The 10775-nt window shown below is 49.2% G+C and overlaps 1 protein-coding gene across 1 annotated transcript in view; it reads left to right on the forward strand.

Moving 5' to 3' along the window:
- The first annotated feature begins 3524 nt into the window (after positions 1 to 3524).
- Positions 3525 to 10775, forward strand: part of Utrn (utrophin) — a 425153-nt gene continuing 417902 nt past the window's right edge. Inside the window, exons 1-2 of the mRNA XM_042693071.1 lie at positions 3525 to 3623; positions 8997 to 9172. Of these exons, the coding sequence (XP_042549005.1) occupies positions 9094 to 9172 (79 nt within the window). The 5' untranslated portion in view covers positions 3525 to 3623; positions 8997 to 9093. The remainder of the gene's footprint in view (positions 3624 to 8996; positions 9173 to 10775) is intronic.

The raw sequence follows: 10775 nt of genomic DNA on the forward strand, positions 1-10775 counted from the left end.
GCAAGAACTTCCCAATCCCCAAGGATACAATGTCTCCATGAGTGTGACTCTCAAGCCATTCTGTTCTAGACCTCCTGGTTCCTGAAGCTACCTGGGCTGCCACAGATCTCCCAAATCACAGAATTTACCACCACATCAGACAATCTGAATTTTAAAGTATGTTTTCTATCGGTTGTTCTTGAAAAGTTTCATATGTTCTTATTTCTTGGGCTGGGGCAAAGAGCTTGTTTCTGTAGTCCATTAGAAAGGATTTTATTTGTAGCTATTTTTACCTTGCACAACAGGTAGAGATATTTCCATGAAGAATTCACTAAGATATGTAGCAAATATCCTAGTATTTCTCTTTTATATTTTTCTTTAATACTAGTGATTGAACTCATGACTTCCACTTGCATCATGCCCCTGATCCATTTTTGCTTTGTAGTTTGTTTTCTCTGATACGGGCTTGTACTTTTGCCCAGGCAGCCTCAGATTGGGATCTTCCTACCTTTACCTCCTAAATAGCTAGGATTACAGGCATGAATTTCCATCAACTTTCCTGGGGGTCTGGTTTGGATATGAAGAATCCCTCCAAAGATTTCACGTGGCTCTGGTAGCTTATGCCTGTAATCCTAGCTACTTAAAGGGCTGAGGTCTAAGGACTGTGGTTTGAAGCCAGCCTGGGCAGGAAAGTCCAAGAGATTCTTAGCTCCAATAAACTAGTCAGGAAAAGCTGGAAGTTGTGCAATGGGCTGAAGTGGTAGAGGGCTAGCCTTGAACACAAATAGGGTCAGGGACAGTACCCAGGCCCTGAGTTCAAGTCTAAGGACCAGCTAAACAAAAAACAGGTTCTGTCCCCAGCTAGTGATCCAGTCCTTGAGAGGTGATTTGATCATGAGCCTCTGACCTTATCAGTGCATGAATCCACTGATGGATTGATAATTTAACAGCACTAATGGAGGTGAAGGAAACTTTCTCAGGTGAGGCCTAGATATTCTGTATGTTGTGATCGGCTTCTTGGGCCTGTTCTCTCTGCTTCCTGACCACCATGATGTAAGCAACCTCTGGCCCTCTGCTGTCGGTGATATTTTGCTGATTTCTGACCCAGCTGTGGATCCAGCCAACCAGAACTGAAACACCTGAAACCGAGCCAATAGACTGTTCTCCACTACCCCTCTCCCTTTTTGTTTTTTGGTGTTAATACTGTGGCTTGAACTCAGGACTTAGGCATTGTTCCTTACCATTTTTAATTGTACCTTACCCTTTTTGGTTTACCAATCTTCTCTGACCTGCCCCTCCCTATTTATTTTGGTTTGTTTAAAGAAGGAAGGAATGAAAGTGAATGCATAGATCTAGATCAAGCTCATCCCAAGTTGATACTTTGTATTTTACTTGGCTTACAATGAAGAAAATCCTCAAAGGAAGGAAGCTAAACCAGAAACTTCATAAGGAAAGACTCAAGATCAACTAGTTCCACAGCAAGAGCACTGGTTTTCAATTCATAACTCAGTGAAGGCCAGTGAATTCTATCTGAGAAACTTATTCAAAGCCCTTAATGATTAATCTTTATTGCCTCATAAATTAACTTGTAAATATTATGCCAGCAACAGTTAACTATCCTTTCCACTTTGCTTATGCAAACTAGGAACTCTTCCCCACTGTGTGTAACACAAGGGAATAAAATGTGTAAATAGCAAAAATGCTCAACCCAAGCCACTTCTTTCCAGGTAGGGTTTTTTTTTTTTTTTTTTTGACTAACCCTTTAAGCTTGGAACAGGTTGTTTCAACAGATGTTGTTGCTGTGCAAACTGGAAAAATAGTAAAATAAAGCCAGTGCAAAAATTGTATATGTGAATGGGGATACAATGAAATTTCGACTATTTTCATAGTCTTAAAAACAATGGGGGGGGGGGATTAGGTGGGAGGGAGGTGGGGGAGGGAGGGGATAGTGGGACCACAACAAGGGAAGGGGTAACAATGATCCACAAGTAATGTACTCTTTGCCTTACTCATGCAACTGTGACCCCTCTGTACAGCATCTTTACAATAAAAAAAAAAAGAAAAAACAATGCCAGGAAAGTTTGGTAACACAGGGTGGGGAAGTTTAGCTTAATGATACAGGCTCTTTTTTTTTTTTTTTCCTTTTTAAAATGCTGGTACTGGGACTTGAACTCAAGGCTGGGCATAAAAGTCTTAGAGACTTTCCTGCCTCCTGAGTAAGGTGGAGGATTCCAGGTGAGCCACTGGTTGTAGGATGTAAGAGGTCACAGGTTTGATCTCTGGCAACACACACACACACACACACACACACACACACACACACACACACACACACACACACACACACACACACACACACACACACACACACACACACCTATAACAGGACCAAAGTGGAGATTACCAAGACTGAGAACAATATGTCAAATTAAAATCCTCTTGGATCTAGAACTAGAAATAAGTAATGTGCGCAAGTTGACATCGAGCTTTTCCCAAATCACCCTAAGCAGGGAACCAGTTAGCCTGTCCCAGGTTTTGAGATGAGGCGACGGAAGCGAGGGCTGTGTTTGCAGGCGGCACGGCTCCTCGCGGGCTCACCAGCGGGGAGGCCGCTCCAGCCCCGCGGGCGGGCGGGCGGGCGCGGGCGCGGGCGCGGGCGCGGGCTCGGGCGGGCGGGCGGGCGCGCGAGGAGAGGGCGCCGGGCCTGCGCTGATTGACGGGGCGCGCGGGGTCAGGTGACCAGGGCGGCCACGTTCCCGGACTGGTGCGGGCGGCGGCGGCCCGGGCCAAGCCCTCCGCCCAGGGCGGGGGGAGCTGATCCCTGGGAACAAAGTTGCTGGGCCGCCGAGCCGAAGGGCCGAGAAACGATCGGGGCGCGGGGTGAGGTGGGCGGCGGGCCGCTCGGTCTCCCAGGCCTCCCCCAGCCGAGGAGATCCGAGCCCGGGGACCCCATCCGAGCTCTTCCTGGGGGGGGTGCGGAGGCCCGGCCCCCGCGTCCCGCCTCCCTCCGCGCCCTCGGGCGCTGCGCTCCCACAAAGGGGCGGCGGCGGCGGCGGCGCCCGGGAGGAGGAGGCGGAGGAGGCCGCGGAGGCGGGGCCGGCGCCGCGGCAGCCTCCCGGGCGCACAAAGTTGTGGAGTCGCCGCCTTTCCTCGGAGGAGGAGAGCGGGGCAGCGGGCGGCGGCCGCGGGCTTTCTCCCGCCGCGGGGCGAGGAGGAGCCTCGAGCTCGCGCAGCCCCGTGGAGTGGAGGGGGGCGATCTGATCGCGGGGTGGGGGGTAGAGCGGGGCTCCCCGTTCTTTCGGAGTTAAACTCTGCTGTTGGGGGGCGGCGAGGTGGAAGGCGCGCGCCGGCCCCGGCTAGCGCCCGGACGGTTTTGTTTTTGTCTCCGGCGGAACTCCCCCCCGGGGGGGGGGCAGGAAGATTGCACCGGTCAGGGGGCGTTTCCGATCGGGTGTCAATTCCTCTTCGGCCCGCTCCGGTCCAGTTTTTTTTTCACATTCATTAAAAAAAAAAAAGAAAAAGAAAAAATTAGTCCCTTACCCCAACTCCTCTGACCTCCCAACTCGCGCGCGGGCACCTCCCGGCGGCCGATCGCGGGGCCCCCAACACCGGTGGAGCCCGGGCAGGCGCCCGCAGGCCGGCAGGTAAGCCACAGCGGGTGGAACCGAAGTCCGGGGCTGGGATCGGAGACCTCCGCCCCCCCCCCGCCCCGCCCCGCGCGGGAGCGGGAGGGGGGGAGAAGGGGGCGGTGGGTGGGTGGGTGGGCGGAGTCTGGACCTTTCTGTGTCTCCAGGACCCGGGGGTCGGGGCTGCGGGTGCCTTCTTAAGTTGGGGATGGAATCCACTTCTGCCTCCACTTTCCTTGGAGGCTCAGCTCGGCTCCCCCGGCCGGGATAGAGAATACCCGACGCGTGGGGAGGACTGGGGCGGCCGGGTCCTCGGGATCTCTGCGAGTTCGTGCCGGGGACTCCAGGCAGGATCGTGGACAGGATCGGTGCGGCTGCCTCGGCTCCCTCCACCTCCTCCCCGCCGGGCGGGGTGGAGAGAGGGGCTCGCCCGGGTGCGTCGCGTCGCCAAGTAGGGCGCCGGGCCAGTGATCTCCAACCGGGGACGTGGCCTTCTAGGAGAGCCTGTCACACACCCCGGCCCCGGGAAGGCGGGGCCCGGGCCCTGTCCGCCTGGCGAGGGTGGTAGAGGGTGGCGGTGTGCTCGGCGGGCCGGGGAGCGCTCCCCAGCGCCTGCCTGGAGACGTGTTCGACCCCCGGCCGGGTGGCTGCTCCCCGGGGTGGGGCGATCGGGCGGCCCCCGGACTGCAGCTGGGAGACCGGGTGCCCCGTTGGTGCGTCGTCCCGCGCGATCGCCTGGTTTTCTGGACTCGTGGCTTCTCGGGCTGCACTCGACCAGGTAATTCGTTGCCCCCAGCCTAACTTGGGCTCAAGAGCCGGGGCTCTGGTTGTCCAGGGCCAACTTACCAACCCCACGGAGCTCCGATGGTAAGGCCGTGCAACTTTTTTTGGGGGGAAGGCGCCTTGCTTAAAGACACTTTTCTGGAACGCCCTGGATTCCCAGAGACCCGTTCTGATGAGCTGCTGTTTTCCAGGCGAGGAAAGAAAATGCGCCCGACTCCCGAGGGCTAGCTAGAGAATCTGTTTGGAGAACTCGGTGTCACCGCCGCCCCTACTCCCCGGGGTCAACCCGGGAGAACGCCCAGGTCGCCGGGGTCACCGAGGACCTGGCGGGTGACTTTTCCCGATGGCGCACTTAGGGGTCGGCGTGGCCGGAGCGCCCCGAGCCCGGGCTGGTCTTGGTGGCCGCAGCCGCGTGTGTCGGCGTGGAGCTTGCTGTCGTGGCTGGGGAGTGGGCGCGGGGGTGCTCAGCCTTCGGGCAGGAATCGCAGGAATGCGAATCGCGTGGGTCCTGCAGTTGTAAGCCGCGGGCGGTGAGGGCCAGGGCTCGCGTGGGGCTACCTCACACCCCTCCGCCCTGGAGACGGCTCGCACTCTAAGGCTGCTTTGGGTGTTTACCCAACGTTTATTGCTCCTGTAAACAGTGTTAATCACGGTAGTATTAACCTCCCCTGCAGCGCTTCCGAGTGTGCATGGCAGCCCTTGGCTCTCAGCTCGCTCTGCTCTTTACCGTTTCCAGCCCAACAGCAACATCCCGTTCCCTTGGCTTCCCTTGGCCTGGAGCTCGGCTTCCCAGGCTTTGCTTCCGAGGGTAAAGCGCTTGGCTTTCATCCACGGGTTCAAGATTCTTTCCATCCCTGTTACACTTGGGTGAAGATTTCCTTCTTCGCAGCACCTTGTTGAATGTTGTATCTTCTTTATGTTGTGTGAGCCCCAAATACAAGGAAACCAAACCAAATCAAACAGACAAACAACAAAAAATTCTCAGTAAAACCAACCAACCAGCCAAACAAAAACACCCGTTAGGTTTGCCTTTCTGCTTGGGTTTATTGTGACCTCTTTCGGCCTTTCTGGTTCGGGTGGCAGAAGGAAAGGAAGAGAGAAGGTGAAGGGAGAGCTCACTGGATTTGTTTCATTGTCTAGTTAAAATGGATAGTAAGTGGCAACTCACAGCAAATGACAGTTGTGTAGAATTTCAGGCTCCTAACGCAAACACCCGTGCAGTCGTTCTCAGTTCCTTCCTTGCTGTTGTAGACCTTCCCCCTTAGCACAGTGTGCAATTGATGGTCACTTTGAAACTTACTGTTAGTGCTACAACTTTTCCTCCTGACAGCCAGGTATAAGTGCCTGCATTTGCTTCAGTCTTGGATGATTTAGGAGGAGGCATGCTTTACCTCTGTCTCTCAAACCTGTGTCCACAGGCCATTTGTGGCAGCAAGTGACAGCTGTTAATTTTTGTGCCAGGACTAAGGCTGGTGCTCTGGGCCCTGGTACTGCCCCTTAACTTTTTTCCACTCAAAGCTGGTTCTCTACAAACTCAAGCCACAGCTCTACTTCTGCCTTTTTGGTGGTTAATTGGAGATAAGAGTTTCATGAACTTTCTTGCCTAGGCTCACTTTGAACTGATGGCTTCAGAAGTCTTCCGAGTAGCTAGGGTTATGGGCTTGAGCCATTGGTGCCCTGCCCATTCTTTTGAACAAGGTTTTTGGTACTTGGTAGACTAAAACATTTAAGAATTTAACAAATCTTTCACAGTTTTGCACCTGAAAATAAGAACATAATGGAATAATTACTTATAATTTTGGATAATGGTTAACCCATATGAAAATTTAAAAGTTCCTTTTAATGTTCTTATAACATGTGGAAGGTTGATTATACAGTTCATACGTTCACCTCTGCCAGAGAGACTTGTTCTTAACGATTTTTTTTTTTTTTTGGGTCCGGTCATGGGGCCTGAACTCGGGGCCTGGGTGCTGTCCCTCAGCTCTTCAGCTCAAGGCTAGCGCACTACCACTTGAGCCACAGCGCCACTTCCGGCTTTTTTCTTTTTGCTTATGTGGTGCTGAGGAATTGAACCCAAGGCCTCAGGCATGCAAGGCAAGCGCTCTACCACTGAGCCACCTTCCCAGCCCCAAAATGTTTTTTTTTTTTTTTTTTTTTAAAGGTATTGTTGCTGTCTTTTAATAGAATGGACCTATATCTTGACTTGGTCAGAAAAATGTTATAATGAATAGCCTATTATTTATACTTACATAATACAACTATGCTGTATGGCATTCTTTTTGAATATTGTATCATAAAACAATATCTAAAATACTAAATATCAAATAACCTATATTTGAAAATAACAATACTGTGCATTTTTTTTTTTTTGGGTCCAGTTGGGGGGCCTGAACTCGGGGCCTGGGCGCTGTCCCTCAGCTCTTCAGCTCAAGGCTAGCGCTCTACCACTTGAGCCACAGCACCACTTCCGGCTTTTTTCTTTTTGCTTATGTGGTGCTGAGGAATCGAACCCAGGGCCTCAGGCATGCAAGGCAAGCGCTCTACCACTGAGCCACCTTCCCAGCCCCTTGTCTTTGGTTTTAAAGGACTGAATTGTTCAATATTGGCCAACAGGAACCCTAGTTCTGTTATTTGTTTTAATATGTGGATTAATTTAGCTTATCTGCAGATTGTTTGGATCTGTTGATTGTTACATTCCCTGTTCAATGATTAACTTATTTAATTACCATTCAGGTTATTCTTCCTCCTCTTCCCCCTCCTAATTCAGGGTAATCTTACCAGAGCTGTTGTCAGGGCAGAGACTGACTCCTCAATTTAGGACTGGATTCTGCTCTGTCTGAGGTGATAGGGCAGTGTGTTCCCTGAGTACAGAACTCTAATTATTGACATTCTTAAAGAAAAGTTGGCACTACAGGGCAGATTCTTCAACTTTTTGGTATCTGTCCTGGGTCTTGATGTCAGAGCCGAGTGCTGTCCTCCAGCTTCGTTTGCTAAACTAGCACTCTGCCACTTGAGCTACTACTTCTCTACTTTTTGGTAGTTTATTGGAGATAAGAGTCTCTCAGACTTTGCTAACCAGGCTGGCTTTGGACTGTAATCCTTGGATCTCAGCCTCCTGAGAAGCTACGGGCTTTATTTACTTTTGTAGATTCTTCAGTTCTTTAGATTCTAAAGATGCTTCTCACTTGTTGCAAAAGATTAGTATTTTATTTGCAAGCTGCCTGTACTAGCTGAACTCAGGTGCTGAACTTTTCTTCCAGAACCAGATCTGTCTGGGTAGACATATGTATCTCTATTTAGGTTTATGTCTTCTTACCCAGACCATTCCTGAGACCCAGATCTGCACCTTTGTCTTCTCCCCTGTGGATCTCACAGCACTTCAAACTCAGAATATCCCGACTATTCATTATTTCTTCCTCCCAGCCTCCAGCTGTCCTCCAGCTTAGTGAAAGAGTCCTATTGCCAACTGGGAAGCTGTTCTGCATTGTAGTATTGGTATTCTGAACCTCCAGGGTCCAGTAATTTGGCTAGGCCCTGGGGTCTCATGCCTGTAATGTTACCTACTAAAGAGGCTGAGATCTGAGGATCCTGGTTTGAAGCCAGCGTGGGCAGGAAAGTCTGAGAGACTCTTGTCTCCAATTAATGAAGCAAAAAGCTGGAAATGACGCTGTGGATCAAGTGATAGAGGACTAAACTTGAGCGACATGGGTAAAGAACACTGCTGAGGCCCTGAGTTCAAGCCTCTGTACTGTCAAACACACACACACACACACACACACACACACACACACACAATTTGAACATCCATACCCCATGGCCTCAGTACTTCATTAATGTATTACTGGGTTCTGCTTTAGTCTTCAGTGGTTCCTCATACACACTGCCCTCCCGCTCCAAGCCAGCAGACCGATCACATCACTTCCCTGATCTATTCGGTTTCTAATCTCTTCAGATATGGACCCAGATCCTTGACCTGACTCCACTACTGGTCCCACCTCCCTTTCTTCCCAGGTGTGACAGATGTTCCTGTCTCCTCTCCAACCACACTGGCCTCCTCTCTGGAATGGTCTCTGATTCTTTCTGCTAAGTCACAGAGGAAGCTCCCATTTGCCCCTCTCCCCCCCCAATTTTTTTTCAACTTTTTTTTTTTTTTTCCAACTCCTGTCTCACTCCCCTTTTTGACTAATTCTAATTATCTTTGAAGGCTGGGCTCCCATGTCATTTCTTCACGTAAGTCCTCTCAGTACTGGGCAGGTCAGATTCTTCTTCTGCATGTTTTACTCTGTGTTTCTCCTTTGTACATTGGTAGGCCATTGGTATTGTATAATTAATTGATTACATAATTAATGATATACTCCTATATTAATAATTGATTGTAGAATTAATTGCTTAGTGTCTCTCAACTCTATCGGCAATGTAGAGGCTCTGCTTCTTGTTCATAGTCAAATCCCTGTGGCCTGGAGCTGGGCCTTGGAAGTGGCAGGCAGTCAATAAATATTTGCTGAATGGTTACCGCACACAATTGTATACCTCCGATTTGATTATATTTGTGTGATATCTATACCTATGTCCATTTCTATCTATAAGTACTTTCCATTTTCTCTTTAGGTACTGATATTGTCAAGCTGGCCCATTATATAAAGCTGACAGTCTTATAAAGAAGATTTAGGAGAGTCTTTGGATTACACTGAAATTTATAGTCGAGATGGCCAAGTACGGAGAGCATGAAGCCAGGCCTGATGATGGGCAGAATGAATTCAGTGATATCATTAAGTCCAGATCTGGTAAGTACTGGAAGCTAAAGATAACTCTGGATTTTTATGGATGAACAGTTTAGAAGACAGGCTTCTTGGCTGGTTTGGTACTGTTCTTAGAAGGCAAACTTGATTTGACCAACTTAACTCTAACACTTGTTTTCTGAAAGTTAATATAATGTTGGTGAGTGTCATGTCTTCATCTGTCAACATGGTTTTGTCTCCTTGTAGGTTGACTGGCATTGTTTAGTGAAGGCTACTTGTAGCTGAATGTACTAGAAAAGCTGGGCATTTTTCCTTTTGTTTTCTGAAAATGGAGGAGAAAAGTGTGTCTAAAGAAGGGAATACCATAGTTTGTGGCAGGAAAGGATCTTTTCATGGTTTTGTTCTGTTTCTATGTATCTTCCCTGGCTTTCCTTCTTGGTGGCTGGTGCTAGGCTACCAGGCATCCTGTCTTCAATCCTCTTTTTGAAATTTCCTATGAACCTTCTCAAGGGACAGTTTCCCCCTGGGTAATCAAACCAGGCAGCCTTAGACCAATGAGTGGTTTCCATTCAGAAACATTTATACTGGGGAACCTCAGGATACCTTCCCCCCCTACCCTTCCCCCACGTCTTATTATATAACCGAGTGCTTTTTCGATTCTGGCTGCACAAATGAATCAACTGGGGAGTTTTTACAAATGCAGATGCACTGGCTCCTTTCCAAACCTATTGAATACAAATTTCGGTATCTTTGAAAAGCTTCCCATATGATGGTAAGGCTGGCTCAAAGGGGAGATGTTTTTGTGCAAGCAGGGCCTTTCTGAGCTCTGCAAATTACATAGAACTCCAGGCTGGGTGTGAGCACTATACTTAGGTAACTTTCAGAGTTACTTTGAGGTGCAGAATTACCTCCAGGGTCACTTTAAAAACAAAGAACAGAAAGAATCTTAAATTCTGTGTTTTTTGTTTTTCCTACATGAACCATCCATGTAGTTCTGGTGGGAGCTTCTTTCTTATTTGAAACTGTAGAAGTCTGTGCTGAACGTGCAATGGAAATTGCATGTCCTAAGATCCACATTTCCTTCATGACGCTGGGGTGGGCTGGTAAAGAGTTTGGATTTGATATTCTTGGCTGTAAATATGTGTTGCTTGTTATGTAGCTTGAATGATGTTTTGGAGGTTACTGCATATTCTGTGGTTTGTATAGTTGAAAGCATGATCTCCGTGTTCTAGCCTGTAAGCTTCTTTATGTTTTAAGTGTTTTTAGAAGGATGAAGTTCTGCATAAATGTAAAGAATTATTAATATCTTCTTTTTAGCTTTTTTGTTTGTTTTTTTGTTGCTGAGGAGTGTTCCCAGGACATTGCTGGGCAGGCGCGCTCTCTCTCTTGTGCCATACACCCAGCCCATCTATATCTTCTTCTTTTTTTTTGGGGGGGGCCCGGTTGTGGGGCCTGAACTCTGGGCCTGGGCGCTGTCCCTCAGCTCTTCAGCTCAAGATTAGTGCTCTCCCACTTGAGCCACAGCACCACTTCCGGCTTTTTTCATTTTGCTTATGTGGTGCTGAGGAATCGAACCCAGGGCCTCAGGCATGCAAGGCAAGTGCTCTACCACTGAGCCATCTTCCCAACCCCCCATCTATATCTTCTT

The sequence above is a fragment of the Dipodomys spectabilis genome, unplaced genomic scaffold (genome assembly GCF_019054845.1).
Source record: "Dipodomys spectabilis isolate Male_0828 unplaced genomic scaffold, ASM1905484v1 ptg000001l, whole genome shotgun sequence".
NCBI classification, from domain to species: domain Eukaryota; kingdom Metazoa; phylum Chordata; class Mammalia; order Rodentia; family Heteromyidae; genus Dipodomys; species Dipodomys spectabilis.